Here is a 21707-nt window from a genome sequence, read left to right on the forward strand (position 1 = left end):
GATGCCTGTTTTATTAAATGTTTTCATGGTTGGTGCTTTGTTACTGCAGATGAATTATCAGAAACGACCCTATTTTACTCTATAACATTTTAAACATCTTCACAGAAACCTTCATAGATTTTATACAATGCTGGATTTAAAAAAAATAAAAATTGTGCACGGTTAAGAGGCAGTGACAAGTTATTTTTACCTGTGGTAACACATTTACAGTTATGAAAGGACATTACAGTGACTTATAGTTGTCTGTGCTGGTACTACTATTAATAGAACAAACAATTTAAGTGCTATTGATCCTGCGGGCAGAACATTTATCTTTTTTTATTTTACACACAAAACAATTGTTTTATTAAATTATGACATTCAGGTAAAACAATTTTTTTCATGCCTATCACAATCAACAAATATAATTATATAACGTTCACATCGTCTACTGGAGTTTAGTCTGATCACCTACAAATTATTGGAGGTACATGTAGATATCTGAAAAGAGAGAATCTATACATTAACCAAATTATCTTTTTTTATGCTGTGTACAAAAGCTGTGCAAAATCGCTCTTGCATATTCCTGCATTGACTTTAAAGGAGAACTATGAGTGAGAACTATGAGTGAAAATCACTCACCCTCATAGTTCGAGCCGACGTGTGACAATGAAACTGTAACACGTCGGCTCAATAGATCGGGAAGTGAGCGAACGCATACAGTCGCTTGCTTAGTTATCAATCATCTCCCTGCAGAGAGCGGAGACAGTCAGTCACTGCTTCACACAGGGATTTCCCCCCCCTCCCCGCTCTGATCCTCCAGCGCTGAGTGGAGGAACGGACGGGGAGGGGGCGGGTACAGCTGGCATTCACGCAGCTGGGTGGATCTCGAAAGCATTGTCGGGATCCGTCCCGGCAGTGGTGGTCGAGCTGTAGCTTGCGATATACTGAGCTTTGGGTCGCGGGAGGACGCTCCCGGTAATGTGCTGCAGGAACATCTCAAAACTGTCCAGATAAAACAGTGCAACGCTCCACAAATGTCGAAGATCTATTAGCGATGCTTTAAATTGATGTGAGTCTGATATCCTCATTTGATAGGTCAAAGTACATATATTATACAATCGCCGGAAGCTTTATTAGGTACACCTATTCAACTGCTCGTTACCACAAATATCTATTCAGCCAATCACATGGCAGTAACTCAATACATTTAGGCATCTAGATGTGGTGAAGACGACTTGCTGAGGTTTAAACCGAGCATCAGAATGGGGAAGAAAGGGGATTTAAGTGACTTTGAACGTGGCATGATTTTTGGTGCCAGATGGGCTGGTTGAGTATTTCAGCAACTGCTGATCTACTGGAATTTTCATACACAACCATCTCTAAGGTTTACAGAGAATGGTCTGAAAAAGAGAAAATATCCAGTGAGCGGCAGTTGTGTGGCCGAAAATGCATTGTAAGAGGAGACTGGTTCAAGCTAATAGAAAGGAAACAGTTGCTCAAATAACCACTCGATACAACCTAGGTATGCAGTATAACATATCTGAACGTACAACACGTTGAACCTTGAATCAGATGGGCTACTGCAGCAGAAGACCGGGTGCCACTCCTGCCAATCAGAAATCGGGTGCCACTCCTGTCAGCTAAGAACAGGAAACAGAGGCTACAATTTGCAAGGGCTAACCAAAATTGGACAATAGAACATTGGAAAAACGTTGCCTGGTCTAATGAGTCTCGATTTCTGTTGCAACATTCAGATGGTCGGGTCAGAATTTGGTGCTTCTGGTGGAGCTTCACATCATGGGTGTGCAGCCAACAAATCTGCAGCAACTGTGTGATGCGATCATGTCAATATGGACCAAACTCTCTAAGGAATGTTTCCATCACCTTGTTGAATCTATGCCACAAAGAATTAAAGCAGTTGTGAAGACAAAACCTGGTACTAGCAAGGTGTACCTAATAAAGTGGCCAGTGAATGTACATCTATTGCAAAACAAAGCTTTGGTGCTGACCGAGTCTAAATAAGATGGTGATTTTAAGTCTACCTGTCACCTATGCAGTGCAGGTAGCCAAATTGTGAACAAGTACCTTATGCCTTGCTGGGTAACTAGCCCCAGTGAACAGATAATAGCTCACAAGGGGATTACTGCCCTTGTTGTGTAACAGCATGCAGTGTATATTACAAGGGAAAGCACATATCCAAAAACTAAATCCAAACTCTTTTTTCGGCATGACTTCTCTTTTGGGTCACATGAATACACTCACTAATGTACCCCCGTGACCCAATACATGCTGACAGTGCAGTGCCGCTTCACAGCCGGGAAGGTTCCTAACAGTATGGTGGAGAATTACCTGGTTGCCTGATTGACAGCTGGCTGTGCATTTCTTAGCCAGCTGTACCCGTCCCCCTTCACTGTCTGACCCTCCAGTCAGCTTTGGAGGAATAGAAAGGGGAGAAGAGAATCCCTGCGGGGAGCAGTGACTGACAGTATCCACTCTCTGCAGCAAGAAGAGCATGGGCTGAGCAATCAGTGGTCACATGATCGCTCAGCTCTTAATCTATAGAGCTGTCATGTGACACCTGCAGTGTCACAAGCCAGCTCTAAGTATTGGGAAGAGTATATTTTCCTCTCCCAATACCGCTCATTTAACAACATATTCTATAGAAAATGAATGGTATGGAATGCAATAATGTTATAATAATTTTATTTTATTTTTGTAGCCCACTGAAATATCAAATCTTATTGGCTACTATAGATAATTTTATAAACATATATTTGTCCGGCTTACCAGGATTTATAACTGCTCTTTAATTAATTGTTTTTTTAAAGAATTTTGCACTACTAAGAAGCAGCTTTATACCTGGGCATACAATAACTGTAATACTGCTCACATGCAAATTTCCTCCACTTCATAATATAATATGTATTTTTAGGAAAAATGCAATATTAAGAGAAAAAGGGTATTCTACAAAGACAGAGTACGCATGAGGATTGTTGCAATATTGTGTCTACTTTTTCTGTTCTGTTTAACACTAGCAGTGCACTATTACTTTGATAAAATGATTGTGAGAGTGAGGCTTTCTACCCAAACAGATGTTATGTTAGCAATGCCCTGCACAAAGAGTGTAATATTTCCTAGTAATCTGCTTTCTATGCCTTCTAGCCAGACAAACAGAACTTAGAAAATAGGTCAGTGCTCAGAGAAAAAACAGCTTGCTGCCAGAGCACTGAAGGGCATACATATATATGGGAAATGTGATGGCATCACACTTTAACATTACAAATACAACTACAGTTATTAGGTATATATATATATACAGGTAGGCTAATCTGAAATGGATGTGACTTTTACAGGAGATAAAAACATATAATTTAGGAAAAAAATCCTATTAAATAAAATATGCAAAGTAGGATTTATGACTAACAGGAACCCTAGCATGATTTAAAGCTAAACTCCGGCCAATAACAATATTTGGACATTTGCACTATAAAAATGAATTAGCAGTAATAAAGCATGTGCCAAGTATGTAGGCTGCAGCATTCTGTAACACCCTTACTTTCCTTCACCCTGTGAAGAGTAAGAGCCGAATGTCCTGTGCTAAGACTTGCACTTCCTCGCACTAGTACAGTGGGTCGCTCGCTCTGCATCAAATCCATTGAGAAAACATTGCCTTGTTTTAACAAGATGCAAGGCGTTCTATGAGTGGAGGAGGTGCAGATGAATGTTATGACCTTTTCTCCTCTGTGAAAAGGATGCAAGATGTTTTCCTAAAGTATGAGCTACAGAGCAAGCAGCCCGCCATCATCTGTATACTCAAGCTGGAAGTTAAAAGGCTGGCCATACACCTATCATTGACCCAATTCCTCCATCAACACAGAGTGTTGATGGAGGAATCCCGCTGTTTACATCGTATTCTGACAGGTGCCGCTGGACCTGGTCAGAATACCCAGTCAGAGCGTGCAGCTCATTGGCTGCCGGCTCTGATGGATCGAAAATTTTCCAGCCGCTTCCTTCGATCAACTGATCGAGGAATGCCCGCTTAAAGGGAGCCGGCAACCCCACACACTGTGCGAATTTCGTCCGATACATTTAAAACTGGCCAGAATCAGACCAGTGTATGGGCACCTTACGTCTCCGTGCACGATGCTCAGGGCAAACATGGTACACTTCATTAGTGCGAATGTATTTTTTTCAGTGCACATGTCCAAATATTGTTTTCGCCCAGAGTTCAGCTTTAAATGTTGTAGATGATTTCTACAATAATTACATTTTTGGCCTTTAGTAAAGATCAATCTGTCTGGTCTGGAGGCCTGTCTGGTGGTTTAGGGGCCATTAATGGACCTTTGGGGCTATCTGAAAATACCCTCATGACCATAATGAAAAACTTTGTAAAAAAGCTTCTTGTTAAAATACATTTTTGTGACAGTAATCCTGAGAATACGGACCTACAACTGTGATGCACAGTACAAATGACTGAGTGTTATTGCTTACATCCTTTAATAATATAGTCCCCAGAACTTGGGTTTCAGAGCTCTTCTATCAGGCTTAAAAACACCTCAACTGCAGCTTAATCAGCAATATAAAATGAAAACAATATTATTTTAATCTAAATGATAATCCAGCATAAGAGCCAGTTAAAATCTCTACATATACAAATGCATTCATCCTTTTTTTGTCTTCCTTGGTCTGGTAGAGCTGATAATTGGCAAATTAATAGTTGCCTGATTCCTAACATATGTATTTTATACATAGACATGGGATGGTGATCAGAAGAGGTCACTGCTGCAAAGTTGCTTTTTTTAGAATAATCATGATACACTAATTTCAGCACCTTGTGCATGTTGATGTACTGAGCAGGCACTACCTTTGTCAGCCTTATCTCAGGGTACAATAGTGGTCATCTGGAAAATCTATGACAGACATTCAGTTCTTCCTTGAGAGTGATCAGGGATGGTGCAGCGAACACCCACAGAAACATAAGCCACATCATATGTCATACTTTACCCACTCTACTTATCCGATTGATAAAATAACCTATGGCAGAATTCACATTGTTCTATGTGCATTGCAGTATGCATGGTAAAACACATGCATAGGCGTGAATTAACCCATATAGTTTGCCTTTCACAATAAATTGCAACGCATAGATGTGGATCAGCCCTATAGGTTAGTTCACACCAGATGCAGTTGTGATGCATTGCGTTCAGTTTGGCTGCTGCCGCCAAAATACATCACAATACTTTCCTATGGGATTTCTGGTGCTCTATTCACACCAGTGCAGTCCGTTCCGATGCAGTCAGAAAAAAATACTGCTTGCCCTATTTTAGCTGCATTCGGATCGCAACGGTAAAACGCATTGCGTTGCAGACGCACACAGTTCTGGTGTGAACTAGCCCTAGAGGATGAATAGGCCCTCTGATTTAAGCTGAGCACATGCCGCTGGGACTGCCATTATACTCTATAGGAGAACCAGACAAATGGGCAACATTTCCATGTCTGCTGGAGCTGTACAAGCTGTAATCACGGCCTAACTTGGGGTAGATTGCCCCGTGAGAAATTTGATGCATCTAAAAGGCAGGGATAGCCAAACTGCGGCCCTCCAGCTGTGGTGGAACTACGAATCCCATGAGGCTTTGCAAGATTCTCACAGACATGACTCCCGATGAGAGATGCTTCATGGGATTTGTTGTTTCACCACAGCTGGAGGGCCGGAGTTTGGCCATCCCTGATCTAAGGTATATACGTCTGTACCTTTGTACCGCCAACCTTCTCAATGGACTGTGAAATAGCATCACCACCTCTATCCAGTAAGTAAAAGCTGACACCGGACGTAGTTTGTATTTCAACTGTGTATTTAGCTTCTACTTTAAATTCCTTTTTTTATAATCTTACGGTGTTAAAGGATATGATTATCTGAGGAAGCCTAAAGCCTATCATCTTAATGTTGTTTTACCTTCCATCTTTGTGTAGATTGCAAGATTTCCATTTACGAGACCTGCGTACAAAGTGTGGGACACGCTGGCAAGACTCATGACGGTAGATTTCTCTGGGGTGAAAAAGTGCTGCAGGCGAACCTTTTTTGATCCTTGGCTACTTTTGTAGACACATATGCTAGAAAAAGTGCAAAACAAATATTAAGTCTTTATAAAATAAACTCAACGATGATGTAACGCGCTCAAACTCTAGGAGAGCAGCAGACAAATATGGCCACACCAGGATATCCACAATGTATATATCAAAAATTGAGAGATATTCGTGCTCCTTCCCCACTCTCTAATGTCATGTCATTTCTAGCAACTTTCTACTCTTTGAAAACAAATAGACTACTTATTCCAGGAAAACACAAAACTGTCTTCTTTTTATGCAATATCTAGTACAAAATTGTTCAAGTTTCTGCTCTTTTTTAAAACCTATATTCTCAGAACCATGTCCATATCCCAGCAATACACAAAACTCACAGTAAAGGACAAAGAAACGCATGCTATTTGAGATTGAAGAAGGAACATGGACATCACGGACATTGCGGCTATATGTACATTTACTTTACATACTAATACTTAAAGAGAACACAGACTACATATCAGAAGATAAATGGTGCCTATTGTTGCCAATTCAGGTGTTGCCAACAGCCACCAAGATGATTCCATGTTTTATGTTCAAAGTATAAGCTTGAGAATAAAATCTAAGACGTCTGCTATGATCACCACTTCACTTTAATTCATGAACTAGTTATGCCAATCCTAGACATGCAATTAGATTAGAGCCAGTGGCTCGGAAACTGTGCAATCTGTCACCAACATTAGATAGCAGACATCTACTGATGTCCTGCAGAGTATCATGGACATTGCGGCTATACGTACATTTACTTTACATACTAATACTTAAAAAGAGAACACAGACTACATATCAGAAGATAAATGGTGCCTATTGTTGCCAATTCAGGTGTTGCCAACAGCCACCAAGATGATTCCATGTTTTATGTTCAAAGTATAAGCTTGAGAATAAAATCTAAGACGTCTGCTATGATCACCACTTCACTTTAATTCATGAACTAGTTATGCCAATCCTAGACATGCAATTAGATTAGAGCCAGTGGCTCGGAAACTGTGCAATCTATCACCAACATTAGATAGCAGACATCTACTGATGTCCTGCAGAGTATCCCTGGAACTCAGAAAGCTGGAGTGTCCTGCTATGCAAATATCGACCAGCTTCCCTGTTCAGTGGCTCTGCCCCGCTCTCTCCTGTGCTTCACTATTAGTGATGATGCCTTGTCAATTGTTAGGTGCAGAAGCCAGTAGCCCAGAAGCCAGTCACTACTTGCGTAGCTGAGCACCCCAAACTGCTGGGGTCTGCAGGACATTAAACAAAACATGGCAACATGTTGAGGTATATGGCATTTAGTGCAAGTCACAGGTTGCTTACTGTTCCAAAGCCACAGCTTTACCTGAAATTAAACTAAATCCACCCATACTAGATACCTCTAAGCAAGATCCTTCTATGCATTCAATAATCATTCTCATATATAGGACTCTACAGCTTTCTTAGGTGGAACTAATTATTAAAGAGGACCTGTCAGTATAGATCTTGCAATACAACATTGGAGGCTGCCATGGTCAAAAACCCAGGAACAGTTTTACAGTAGGCACAACATTGTGTATAATGCTAAAACAGTGTGCTTTGGTCTAGAAATAGCATTACATTACAGGCTCACTTTAAGACAGACAGCATTTATCTTAGGATTATTAATATGCACATACTGTATATATTACATAAGTATCCAGGCAACCGGGAAGTTAAATCTGAACACTTGAAGCTGTTGGATAGTCTCTAATTAACATACAATCTATTTTTAGAAAGAGCCATAAAAAAGTATTTCAAGAAGTTATTACTTTTGGCAGGAATATCTTAGAAATACTGTTATAGCTGAATAGTTTGTAGTTCCTTCGCTAATATCTAAAAGTCGTTTTGACTTAAAGCAGAAATATCAGAATGAATAACATTTACCTTCCTTCTTCCATGCCCAGGCAAATCGTGGGCACATCTGGTGCTCGTGAAATAGAACCACATTCGGAATCTGGGACATCATTTAATTGTTTGTGTCGTTCTTCCTCAGGGACACAGACCATGCAGAGTATGCGTGATTCTACATTGAAACACTCTATCACCTTCGGGCTACAGTTGTGAAGTGAAACAACAGCAATCTGACCCATCTGATTAGTGCAGCTGCCAATCTAAGCAAAACAGACGACAAAGAGCCACCTTGTGATTTTCGCAGCTTGCTATGTGTTCACTCTTTGTTTATACATCAGGAGAAGGTCTCATTCTTTTATCAAGCTAGTTTTCTTTCACAGGTATTATCAATGTCACAGAATGAGCTCTAGAGTTCATTGGAAAGATGTTACCCTTATTGCTAGACTGTCAGTTTATGTACATTGATGCAAAATGCTGATAAATGTATATCCAGGAAAAATAAAATTGTGCTTCATGTGTTTATATGACACTAGTGAGATGAGTAATCAGTCAGGACAGAAATATAGAAGCCTCCATTGCTGCCTTGATTTTAAGAATGCATGTTCAAGATCAGGAGTCTCCAAACTACAGACCACAGGCCACAACCGGCCCACATTTTATCCAGACCACAGCAACCCCAGCTGGCTTGCAGTGGATGCACCAGTCTGTATATCGTAATACAGATACACTATCAGTGTGTCTGAGATGCATCATCTGCGAGCTGTGATCCAACCTACTCTCATGGCAGCTCTCATGGTTCTGCCAGGACTGCTTGCTTAAAAAAAAACAAAAAAAAAACAGGTTATCAGTACGATTGGCTAACTGTTAACTGCTACTGATAAAATATTGCAGGTAGTGTCTGACTCACTTCCAATAATCACCCAAACGTTTAAGAGTGCTGAATGTGGACACCTGCATTCAATGTAGAGGGTGGTGATGTCAACTGGGGGGCACTGGACTAAGGAGGCAAAAAGGTCACTTGCAACCACTACTGCTACAACCAGCCCAGCACATATGAGTCTGCATGCAACACTGTATGCAAATGTAATTTTGTGACACTTCAATAATGTAAAAAAACAACAAAAAACAGAGCTATGTATTGCAACAATACAATGCACCGCCCTTCACACCACACACCCATTATGCAGGGCATAACACGACGTGGGGGTTGGTGTGAACAAGCCCTTCACGAAAATAAGGCATCTATGTAAAATGTATGGAATTGAAAATTATGTATAATGTAATAATAATAATATATTTGCCCCACTTTAAATGGATTTCTCAAGTCTGGAAGGCTGGATATATTGTAAACTGTACATCATAACTGCAGCAAGTCAACAATCCAGGCTGAATGAATGTACAAACAGAATTACTAAGTGCTTTATTTAGCGGTTTGTGTTCTACTCATTTGTTTTATTTGCATACATTTGTAAATAGATGTGCCAAAAAAATTCAAAAATAAATAATCAATTTAGTAAACAAAACAAAATTATGTGCTACGTGTTTTAAGTCTGCACTAGGGTAATAAATCAAAAACTTCAAGAGGGTTCACTTACCCATAAAAACCCATGATGCATGGAAAGTGAATCTGGATCATTTTCACTACTGAGATAATGTTCAGGATTATAGACAGCACATTCAATCTGAAAATAAATCAGGGAAATGCTAACTGGGTCATAGAACAGCACGTCCATACCTGTGTTTATAAATATCGTTAAATCATATACAGTAGATATCGTTAACCTGCAGGGACATCAATCATGTGGAAGGTAAGAGTGAACTATAAATAAGTTCATACGTTGTTGCCTGACGTGTAAAGCATTTGCACTGGCATCTGAGTCTGTGAGACACGGCTGCTGGTACGTTACACGTTTAATGACAAGGCCAGATGGCAGCCTGCAATCTGCATCTTCTGACTGCCAAGTCAAGGTAGAGTTATTATACAAAAGGAAAATAATCCATTTTCAAAGATGAGATGATGAAAAGGCCATGCAGGAAGGATGTGGGTGGTTCTCCTCATGACCTTAAAACAGACCAATGTGTGTATTTTAAAAATGGCTCACCTTAAATTCCTGTTGCTTTGACATTATAACTGGCAAATACTTCACAAGCAAGGGATGCTTTTCCTTTTTGACCTCGTGTCCCTCATCTTCTAGGCAGAACCAACCCAGCTGGTTCTCCTCGCCTGTAATTAAAAACGAAAATCTGGGACCCAAATCATCTTATCCTTTTTTTAACTATTGTTGCTCTATGTCAGGACAAGGGACCGTAGTCATAGGTAAACAATGACATTTGACAGGCTCATTATATTTAGCACATGATTATTGTACTTTACCGTACTTTATTAAATAATAAGAAACTGTTAAAAGTGTAAGGAAAAATGCCGGTGTGGCCAATTTCAACCAGCTAGACTGTTTGACAAATGCATTTACAGTATAGTGTATGTAAAGGCTCTTTTGTATGTTTTAGGTAGAAAGGCGAGGAGATAGATCCTGTATTGCTGCCCATGTCCCTGCTGGAGAGGTTCAACCCATTCCTTTTTCAGGTGACAGAAAGTGAGGAGAAATCCACAAAGGGCTCGTACAAGCTATGTCTGGAGCTCTGCGTTTCTTTGCACCTGAGCAACAAATGCATTTAATTAAAGCTAAAAAAAAGGTCAACAGTGCCAAGGCACCACATCCCCATCCCATCATTGTGCTCTGGTGTCCATGTGGGTTTGTGTGAACGAACCATATAGCAAGAGGTAAACGGACACCTTCCACTGGAGACACCTGGTTCTCTATGAGATAGGAATTCTTTATATATTTGTTAAAGATATCCTCTTATTTCCTGCTGCAACTCCAGGATAGGAAGTGAAGAAAAAACTCCCCAGCAGGACAAAGGCAACAAAAAATAACCCAATGGGTTTTTTTTTACCTTTACCTACACTATTATACAACAACAAAACGTTTGGGCTTTACATACAAAGAAGGTGAACAAGGCTCAGATGAAACCATTAGTTATTTTGCTTTCAGTTCACCTTATGATTATTATGTGTTCTTTTTAAGACAGGCACAGTGTTACTTTTTTTTACTTTGTCACACATAATTCAGACTTCACCAGGCTTCAGTATGTTTTGTTAGAAGAATGCTTATTTTCAAGAACTAGGTCTGACAAATGTCCTCTTTCAAGGTAGCAGCAACAACAAAGGGAGAAAGCTTGGCAGTTCTTGTAACTGATTTATTACTTTGCTATATAAAAATATGAAAAAAAAATAATGCAAACACATCCTACTTATGATCGATCTACCTTGATAGAATCGATCAATGGTCTATCAGAAAACTTCCAGAATGCCAACCAGTTTAAAATGGTTTTCTCTTGCAGGCAGTTTCTTGAAAATGTACATGTTTTTCAGATGTATACAGAAGTTTATGTATCTGATATTGAAATTCCACATAGATTTGAAACTTCTGGATTATTGGAATACAAGGAATGTAATAAGGCACAATTTACAAAAGGTGCAACACAAGGATAAGGATTTTTGTTTTTAGCCATATCGTTTGAAATCTTATTGTACTCAGCTAAAGAAAACTGACATTTTTGAAAAGGAGCATCATTACCCTAGTGTGTTACCTATTGCAGCCAAGGTTTTGAAACACACACTTCTTTTCCTTCAGCTTTAGGGTCTGTTCACACCACTACATTGAGTTAAAGTGACATTAAAGTCAAAAATGTTTTTCCCTCCCCCTAACGTTAATGTCAGCACTTACCTTAAATTATGTTTCTTAATCCGATCTTCTTCTTTCTTGTCCCTTTCATCTGTCCCTCCAGCGGGTCTTCGATCCAACGCTGACTCCTCTGAGCTTGCTGGCACTTCCTGTCCCACGGTGTCTGCATGCGGGTGCACGCGTCCATAGACTTACCTTGTGTCTGTTCTTGTCTCCCACCGAAAATGTGATCTGTGCATGCGCCCGCACCAAAATGCTTTGCGGCCGCCCAAGAATTTTCACCTTTTCGGACGGAGCGCGTGTGGAAGGCACGGGTAAGTATTAACCCTTTTCAAAGCGGGGGTTTTTTTTTTACACTTTTAGCATATATCTACTGCTTGCCAGCAGTAGATATATGCAAAAATACCAGAGGCTTTAATTATCCTTTAACATACATTAGATGCACTGCTGGAATGGGGCACCCCAATTCATCTGTATTGCAGAGCACCACAATGCAGAGAAATTAAGTACTACATGCAGCAGGTACGATTTTTGAACCGTTGTGGTGCACTGGACAGCCCATTCAAATGAACCAGTAGCTTTAAAGAACTCCAGGCAAAACTTATCTTAACCCTTGCAGTGGGGCTAACATGCACTGCAAGACTTAAATGCAGTTTTTTGATTAGGGGCTAAAATTACCCCCATAGAACACTCCCTTTCAGCCTCTCTACCCCTCCACTCCAGTGGTCTAAGGTCCCGTTAGTCATCACGTCCAATATACAGTGCATAGAACGTGAGGACATATGATCGCTGCAGTGGAGGAGAGGACTGCGAGGTGCAGGCGAGTATAACTGTTATTTGTGCACCTAGTCCAAACAAACACTTAAACTATGGCCCAACCCTTTTTGCGCGATTGTCCGCTATACACTATGCTGACAGAGCAGAACCGTGCCACAGCCAGGACACATCCCAACAATACTGTCACACTTCACCCTGCTGGCTGATTGACAGCTCGCTCTGTCTATCTAGCAGAGTCAGCTGTGCCCGTTCCCTCCCCTGTCCGTTCCTCCAGTCAGCACTATAGAAATGGAGAGGGGAATCCCTGTGGGGAGCAATGACTGATAGTCACCACTCTCTCCACGGAGAGGATCGAGAAAAGTCAGCGAACTTTATGTGTTCGCTGACTTGCCGATCAATAGAGCTTTTAGTGTCACAGGTCGGCTTGAATTATGGGGATGAATGCATGTGAGATAGAGAGCTTAGCTTATAAGCTCCTTGAGGACAGGGATTGATGTGAATATGCACTGTGTAAAGCGCTGCATAAATTGTCGGCGCTATATAGATTAAAAAAAAAGTTCTTTAATGCAACGTATGTTAACACGCTTGCATTTATACTCAGCCGCATATTTATTTCTGTGACTTCAACCAAACACTGGGAACACAGAGGTAACAGAGTACTCCACATTAACCTTCAAAGTGACACTAAACTCAGGAGTTAAACCTTAAAAATATATTCAAGAACCTGAACTATTAAAAAAAATGTATCTTATTTGTGCATCACTCGGTTGTAGATCCTCAAATCATCTCTGAATTGGTGCTGACACTGTCCTTCCTTCTGGAGGATGGCTACTTTGTTCCCCATGATCACTGTATGTTTTGTAAAGTAGCCACCACTCCAAGCTTGCGCCTGTGATGGACTACAAACAAAAAGATACCTTGTCGCACTCCTTACCGGAAAAACCCAAAGTTGAATGAGGGGGAGGGGTGTGTGCGCTTATAGTGACCTGCGGATGGCAGGTCACTATGGCATGAGTGATGCACAAATAGGCTGCATTTTTGCTAATAGTTAAGTTACTTCAATACATTTTTAAGATTTAACTCCCGAGTTTAGGGTCACTTTCAGCTGGCTTGAAAAGATTTTTGGCAAACAGGTACACACTGAAGAAAAACGACAATGGTGTTGGTCCATGCATGTGTGTTTGTACAAAAAAGGGTTTGGCTTTTCTTAACTGCATTGGAGTTAAGTTGTGTGTCTGGCTTATATGCAAACAAAACTTAGCAGCATGAACTTGAGTTTTTCCTTCTTAATGTATTAATGTCCGATCTTGAGTAGAAGGGGGTGGTTAAGTAAAGGAAGAGGACTTGAGAAACTCAACACCTCACAGATTTCAGGAATAATTGTATGCTTTGCACTATATCAAGTAGAAGGTTATTACTGTATAATTTTACTATCTTTCTTAAAATAGAACTTTTTCCGCAGATAATATTGCATGACATGGGCATTTGACCAAGTATTCTAAAAGGGAGTATATGGGGGATAGTTATGATTTAATTCTTACACTATTAAATATATTGTATTCATTGCCTGATAATTCCTTCTGAAAATAATTGATACCTATAAAAGCTTCAAGGTAATGGAAATTTTTTTTGAAAGTCCTCCAGGAAAACATTTCAAAATTGTCCATAATGCAAAGCTTGTTTAACCACTAGTATCAAACCTAGGGAATCTAAGAAAAATTCTGATTTAATCATGCACATAGGTTGTTATGACCACAAAGCAGGTCAAAATGTGCAAAAAAAGGTAAAGATATAGTGGTCAGTCACATGATAATCTGAGTGCAAGCTTTTGAATAAAACTATCTTGGCATTTTTTTCTTGCTTTGCTTTAGAATGAGCAAGTTGTCAATCATTGCAGTGCTGATGAAGAGATACTCTCTGAGAGACTATAAAATGAATTCTGGGAACACACCATTTCTCTAAACCAACAAAATAATCAATAAGCTCACACTCCTTTTTAGGCAAATCCTATACCAAAGACATATGGTGGTGGCCATTGCTGACCTCCACTCCTGAAAATACTACTTCCATAGATGCCATGCTGATCCACTGCCATTACCCGAGTTGTGGCCCAGTCATATATACATCCATTGATGCTCCTATTGTTATGCATCTACATCTGCCACATAAACTGACAAGCAGACTGCTAAAAGTGGTTAATAGGAACCATATTATCAACTCTATTTCAAACCAGCTCAGGAGAAAAAAAAATCAGCCTTTTTAGATTATTTTGATAATGATATCTGATAATGCCAATAAAATACATGAACAAAGAAATGACTGAAATCACTTTATTTCTAATCCAAACATAAGTATTTTAGAGTGAGTGAATGAGTTTCCATGCATTTAATATATTTTGGGAATAACACTCCAAAACACAACACACAGTCTTTCTTTCTAATCAGTAAAGATCTTTAACATTAAAGGCTGTATGACTTACCAAGTGCAAGTTTAGCCATCTGTAAGTTATTGATCCATGACTGCTTTGCAGCAGGGGCAAAAGTATTAAACACTGCTGTGAAGAAAGTGGGTCGCCCTGATCTGGAATATATTAAGAAAATCAGAGATAAAACAATATGCAAAATGGCTTTGCAGTTTCTATAAAATTATGTTTTACGTGAACACTGTGGCTGGAAAATTATCTGCAGAAACAAAATACCACTGACTTGTCATGTTTGCCAGGAAGCCGAAGCTGAATTCTACAGCGGTCTGCGGCTCGAATTTCATTCTCTTTCTTCAAGATCAGCTTTTGTAAACCTGAAGACCAATCCCGAGCTACAACCTGGTTCAAGTTCTATACGGGGATTAGAAGGAAGCATTTGGTGATATAAAGCAGCATTTAAAACATAATACATGAAAGCTTAAATGATGAAATGTTTATAACACATGACTGTATGGTAAGTCCAACCAAAACTAAGATTCCACTTATTAGTGGATACTAACTGCCTAAATCAACACTGAATTATTTTATTTTTCAAGAACTTCAGAGGCAGGATCTCACTTTCTGTACTGTGAAACTTAGCATACTCTAGGAATCAGCAGTGTGGGTATGTCTCCTGTAAAACTCCACATTTCTTTACACTACACCTAGACTGAACAGAAATAGAAAGACTGAGACAGTCAGTGTTCAAAGTTTTACTGTTGATGGCAACAAAAGGCATTTAGGTTTTGTAAAGATGCAAGCCGTGTTTTGTATTCCAGGGAGCCCTCTGACATGCATGTAATGGAACCCTTGAATTACCTCAATTAGAGATCTACTCCACACATTTGCTGCCATCTCTTTTGCCAACGAGTCCACCATTACAGAAAGCCAAGGGGCTCTCATTGGCCAAAGGGATGGAGGAGTTTGCCAGTTCCACAGAACATTCTTTGTCATTTTCCAGCGGTACATGCAAAGACTTTAGTATTTATTCTGAGTCAGCACATTTAGTTTGGACACTCTGCAAACACTCTGCAAAAAAGAACCATAATCATATTCTCTAGTAACAGTCAGCTGCTGATCATTTATTTGGCTTTAAAGTATAAATATACTTTAAGTCACACTTTCACCACATTAACATTGCATCTGGAGAAAGTATTCAGCACCTAAAAAGTTCATTAACACATATACAGCCTGTTGGAGTGTCCCCAGTCTAAGAACATATAAAACCCAGTGCAAATTCTTACCTGATAGTTTCCTTTTAACTGCAATATCAATTGTGAAATTTGGTTGACAACATCCAAATCATTAAGCAGATTCTGTAAGTCATAATAAAGCTGCCCAGGTCCCATGTATAATGTATCTGTAGATATAAAGCAATGTGCATGTGTAAAGTGGATGTCTTACACTTCATAACTGTGTTCTGCGTAATGCAGTAACTCCAAAAATAAATTTGATAAACATGTTTTACAGCAAAATGCTATTTCCAAGAACATTTCCCTTTGAAATTAAAGTTATTTCCATGTATAAAATCACTTTATTTTTTCAATCAGAAAAAAACCCCAAAAACAACATTGTAAACTGTTCCTATCTAAAAACAGGTCTAATTGTGTGAGATTATACTTATTGGTGTTTGATATTGTATCCAGTTTTATATGAAAACTTCATCATTAAGCCCCTCCCTGTTCAGGATCCACCAATGAGATGGAAATTCACTCTAGAAGATGCAAGGATCAAAAGGCGATTGCCACTAAATGCTGGACCCACTATAGATGCTATAAGGTATAAGATATTTTATAATATTGTCTCTTTTATTAATGGAAAGGTTGAGTTACAGTATTCTGCATTTACATGATCAAACAAATGATGAAAGAAATAATGAAGAGCTGTGAAATAAATCATTCATACTTCAGGTGTGCTTCAAAAGAAACCTCTCATGAGAAAAATAAGGATGCTGCCATTGCAGACCTCTGTCCAGAACATACTAGTTGCCTGGCCATCATGCCGACTCTCTTGCTTCAATACTTTGACTCCTGGAACAAATATGCACATAGAGACTTCTTGTTTGTGGCTGACATTTCTGATCTGCACCTTTCTTCCAGGTCAGTGATTAAAAGCACCAATGTCAAAGGGTCAGGATAACAGCCAGATAAGTCTAATTATTAGAAAAAGATCAGGTATGGCAGCCTTTGTATTTCTCTCATTGTAAGTTTATTTTAACCTGTTTTTAGCAGTGGTGCAGGGGATAGTGGGTCTTTCTATTGCATAGTTATAATCTTTGACCACATCAGGCAAGACATTATAGAAACCCAGTACATTAGCAATTTGTAAAGTGCTTGTAGTCCATTAGAGTTACTTTAACACTTTGTGAACTGTTTTTGAATTTTGTCTCAATATGCCACAAATAGCTTCCCACAGTTGAATACACTGTTCTAATGTAATCTTTTTACATTATGGTGTGTCTGTACACTATGTATAAAGACTGCTTGGTATCCAGCAACCGCTGAAACAAAGTTGTTGCTTGATAATGGCTTCAATTTAATGGCTCCAAATAATGGCTCCAAATAATATACACAATCAGACCCCGGAAAATTGCAATTCATGTATTATTTTGGTCATTTTATTGTTATGAGCTTTCCTTTAAAGTATAATGTCTTTTGCACCCCCAGCATCACCTTAAAGAGTACCTGTCACCACCATCTGCTATCACATGGGGGTGCTTGTAAAGTTTTACCCCCCCCCCCCCCCATGTGATAGCAGTCAAAGTAAAGTAAAAAAAACAAAACAAAAGTTTTTAAAATCAAAATAAATCTAATAATAATTTTTTTTTTAAAGTCCCCCGCCCCCGCGAGACGCCACGTAAACACGCGTCGGGTGCGCCTACGTATGAAAACGACGAACGCGCTAAACATGTTGGGTATCGCCGCGCACGCTGGAGTGAGAGCAATAATTCTAGGGCCAGTATTTTGGGGTATCTCTAAATTGATGACCTGTGGGGGCTTTTAAAGCGTCTTCTGTGGACTTTTTGGGGTATTGCAGTTTTTCGCCGTTTCACGGACGCACGCAATTTGTAAACTGGGCATGTTGGGTATCGTTTTACTCGTTGTAACCTCATCTTTTATATTTAATTTTATAAATGGGTATTTTGTTGTGTTTTGGGGCATTTAATTCAATGTATCACTAAATGTTGGGGTTTAATAAGGAGTTGCGCTAATATTGTGCAACATAAAAATTTGCAACTACCACCATTATATTGTATAGGGTCTTGGCATTCAGAAAATATATAATGTGTGGGGGTTTTAAGTAATTTTCAGGCCTAAAATGTGGAATATAACATGGGTGCAAAAAATGAAAAAAAGGCCTGTCATGAAGGGGTTAAAGCACTTACCTTCAATGATGTCTCTTAATCCGATCTTCCTCTTCTTTCCTGTCCTTTTCAGCCTTCTCCCCAGCGCTGCTGCGAGTCCCTGATCCAGCGCTGACTCCTCTGTCCTTGCTGGCACTTCCTGTCCCTTTGGTGTCTGCACGTGGGTGCACGCGTGAGACAGGACAGGAGCGTGCAGCGAAGACAGGGGTAAGTTTAAACCGCTTTTAAAGCGTTTTTGTTTTGTTTTTGTAAAACTTTTTGCATATATCTACTGCTTGCTAGCAGTAGATATATGCAAAAAACCGTGAGGGTTTAGAAACCCTTTAATATGCTAAATTGTGTATATTTTGTAAATACCTCACCTGACTTACGATGACATTTCATTTTTTTTTCTTTCGTTCTACAGTACAGGGACATATGATACACCCAACATGTCCTGTTGGCTGATTATTACTGTAGAAATCCTTCCTTCAGTGATGCCAGGTCCTCCTCACAGCAATGAACTACCAGCTCTGCTGTTATAGTGAAGGAGTTGCACAGCTCTGACATTCCTTATTCAGAGAATTCATTGCATTCTTTTCACAGAATCTGTGAATGGAGGAGTGGCAGAAAAATGCCAGGATCCTCTCCATTACTCAGAATGCAAGAAATTCTGTGAATGGGTAATGGAGCGGAAGAGGAGCTTCAGCGGTACGATTCCTTCACTGTTACACAGAGGCAACTAACCTATGCTGTGCCAGAAGTTCATCACAGGAGGGAGGATTTCTGCAGGAACTCAGAGAGAGAGCAGGATGTAGAATACACGTCATTAGAGTTACAATTGGGCCCTGGTGCTTTATTACAAAAAACAAAATTGAATAGAACCATTGTACATTCCCTTAAATCATCTCAGCAATATTCTTTAGATATTAAATATGTTAATGTACATGATCATGTTCTTTTCCTACAGCAAATGTTTACCCTACTTTCGTTTGGGACATGCAAAAATATTCAGAGAGGTCAACAGTTCATAAACATACTTTGTCAAAATAAATTAGGGCCCACATAAATTAGCTGCCCAGGTTGTTCAATGACAATACCCTTAATTACATTGCCTTGGTAGAAAATTTCATTGGAAACAGTTCATATCTGAATTCTTTGAGCGGTCAGGGGTGAAAGTTATTTAAAAGGATCCATATAAATGTGACAATTTAACTGGCAGCCTTGGAGAAGAGAAACAAAATTATTCTGGACAAAAGCAGTTAATTCCACAATCTACCGCTGTCCCAAGATAGCCTTATAATGTTGTTTTAGTTCCTGACCCATGTTTTTGAATTTGGTACAGTCACAAACAAAGCAAGCCACAAATCACGGCTGATGTGCAGGGCAGAAGTCCTGGAAGGATGCTGAGAAATAGACTGAACAGCTAATTGGTATTCAGAAATGCTGGCTCAGTTAAAGTGCGTATAATGAATGCGCTTATTGTGTATGGAAACTTTTCAGTGCGATGCCAGCGTAATGAGGGAAGGCCAGAGGCTTTAATCATGTTACTCACAGGGGTGTGAAGAAGATGAGGGGTATTGTGTCTTCTATATACAGAAAGTGATGGAGATCTAACATGGTATCATGTACCTGGTAAAAGATTCACTATTCACTATTTTGCTTCCTTTTTGACCTGTGCAGGCAGTTTATTAATCGACTAAACTCAGCCTATGTCAATGCTGTGATTGATCTTTACCATCCTTGTTCACTTTATTTTAAACTCTGCTTTAACCAAACGCCAGCATTTCCAGCCAGCATTACTTTCAAAGACAATGAAGGGAATTTAATCAAAACTGGAGCAGACAAAATCTGGAGTAGCTGTGCATGGCAACCAATCAGCTTCTAAGTTTTATTTTCAAATGTTAACTGAACAAACTGAAGAGAGGAGCTGATAGGTTGTCATGCACAGCTGCTCCAGATTTTGTCTGCTCCAGTTTTTATAAATTTCCCCCAATAAGATTGATAAGCGATCTGTACAACACAATGTTTATTCATGCTAATCTGAATCTGCCTATTTATCTGTATTTGATTACAACTTCTTTATTAAGTGACACTAAACTCAGCAGATAAGCCTTAAAAATGCATTCAAGCACCCTAACTATTAAATTTTTTTTATCTTATTTGTGTATCACTCAGCTGTAGAGCCATCAAACCATCTCTGTATTCATGCTGACACTGTACTTCCTTCTGAAGGGTGGCTACTTTTGTTCCGCATGGTCCCCGTGTGTGTTGTAAAGTAGCCACCGCTCCAAGCTCACTCCCGTGATCGACTACAATCTCAATACAGCTTAGAAAACTAAATTTGAGATTGTAGTTCATCATGGGAGTGAGCTTGGAGCGGTGGCTACTTTAAAACACACACTGGGACCACCAATGTAACCACCCTCCAGAAGGAAGGACAGTGTCAGCACCTATTCAGAGATGATTTGAGGATCTAAATCCGAGTGATACACAATAAGATACAGCATTGTTAATAAATAAGTACTTGAATGTATTTTTAGGATTTATCTCTTGAGTTTAGTGTCACTTTATGAAGACCCTATCACATAATGTAAAACTCTGAATCAAGCACCTACATACAATGAAAAAATTAAATACTTGCCTCTTCTGCTGCCCGTGTCACAAAACACTCCAACTGTCCTGAGGAAATATCTGCTGACTTTTGCAGGGAAACCAACACTCCCAGAAATGCTCCCCTACCGGATAGCCCCATGGTACCCTCAGCTCTCTCTGGTTCCTCTTGCTGACCTCAACCTCACCACTGTCTCCTGCAAAGACATGATGGTCCGCAGGAGGAGCTAGTGAAAGGGGCACATGGAGATTGACACTACCAGAAGTGTTCAGTTCAATGCAGGTGTCAGGGGACATATTTGAGGATCAGAGCAGCGTTCAGTGGTGGGCAGTTAAGTAAACATTACTACAATTTGAATGTAAATCCCCTTTACAGAATGAAAGCAAATAATGAAATCACATTTTTTCCTACTTATTATGAGACAGCAGAAACTGCCCTGAAAATTCTAACTTAACCCTTTCGCTGCCACCGCCGTAAGGCTTAAGGCAGAACAAAAGTGTTCACGGCTGGCCAGCTCAGTATGCCTTACGCATTTACAGTTCTGCTATAAGCTCATGGTCGCTTCAGCGACCATGAGCTTATAGCAGAACTGTTCCCCAGACTGTCCCCTTTAAATTTAACTTTTTCTATTTCAAAAGGGAAATGTCAGGGATCTGTTTAGACCCCAGATATTTCACCATAGCCGCCCCCCAACAGTAAAACTAAACAAAAAAATTATTGAAAAATAAATTACAAAATGTTAAAAAAAAAAATTAAAAATAAATAAAAAAATTTAAAAAATATAAAAAATAAATAAAAAACGTGTAAAAA

At 39.5% G+C, this 21707-nt stretch overlaps 1 protein-coding gene across 1 annotated transcript in view; it reads right to left on the bottom strand.

The window, feature by feature from the left end:
- Positions 1 to 21707, bottom strand: part of ARHGEF10 (Rho guanine nucleotide exchange factor 10) — a 143890-nt gene that overhangs the window by 34632 nt on the left and 87551 nt on the right. The window contains exons 19-25 of the mRNA XM_018575060.1: positions 16185 to 16300; positions 15185 to 15312; positions 14959 to 15059; positions 10059 to 10180; positions 9552 to 9638; positions 7990 to 8216; positions 5936 to 6093 (exon numbers count right to left, since the gene is read on the bottom strand). Of these exons, the coding sequence (XP_018430562.1) occupies positions 5936 to 6093; positions 7990 to 8216; positions 9552 to 9638; positions 10059 to 10180; positions 14959 to 15059; positions 15185 to 15312; positions 16185 to 16300 (939 nt within the window). The remainder of the gene's footprint in view (positions 1 to 5935; positions 6094 to 7989; positions 8217 to 9551; positions 9639 to 10058; positions 10181 to 14958; positions 15060 to 15184; positions 15313 to 16184; positions 16301 to 21707) is intronic.

The sequence above is a fragment of the Nanorana parkeri genome, unplaced genomic scaffold, assembly GCF_000935625.1.
Source record: "Nanorana parkeri isolate BGI_ZX_2015 unplaced genomic scaffold, ASM93562v1 scaffold51, whole genome shotgun sequence".
NCBI lineage: Eukaryota > Metazoa > Chordata > Amphibia > Anura > Dicroglossidae > Nanorana > Nanorana parkeri.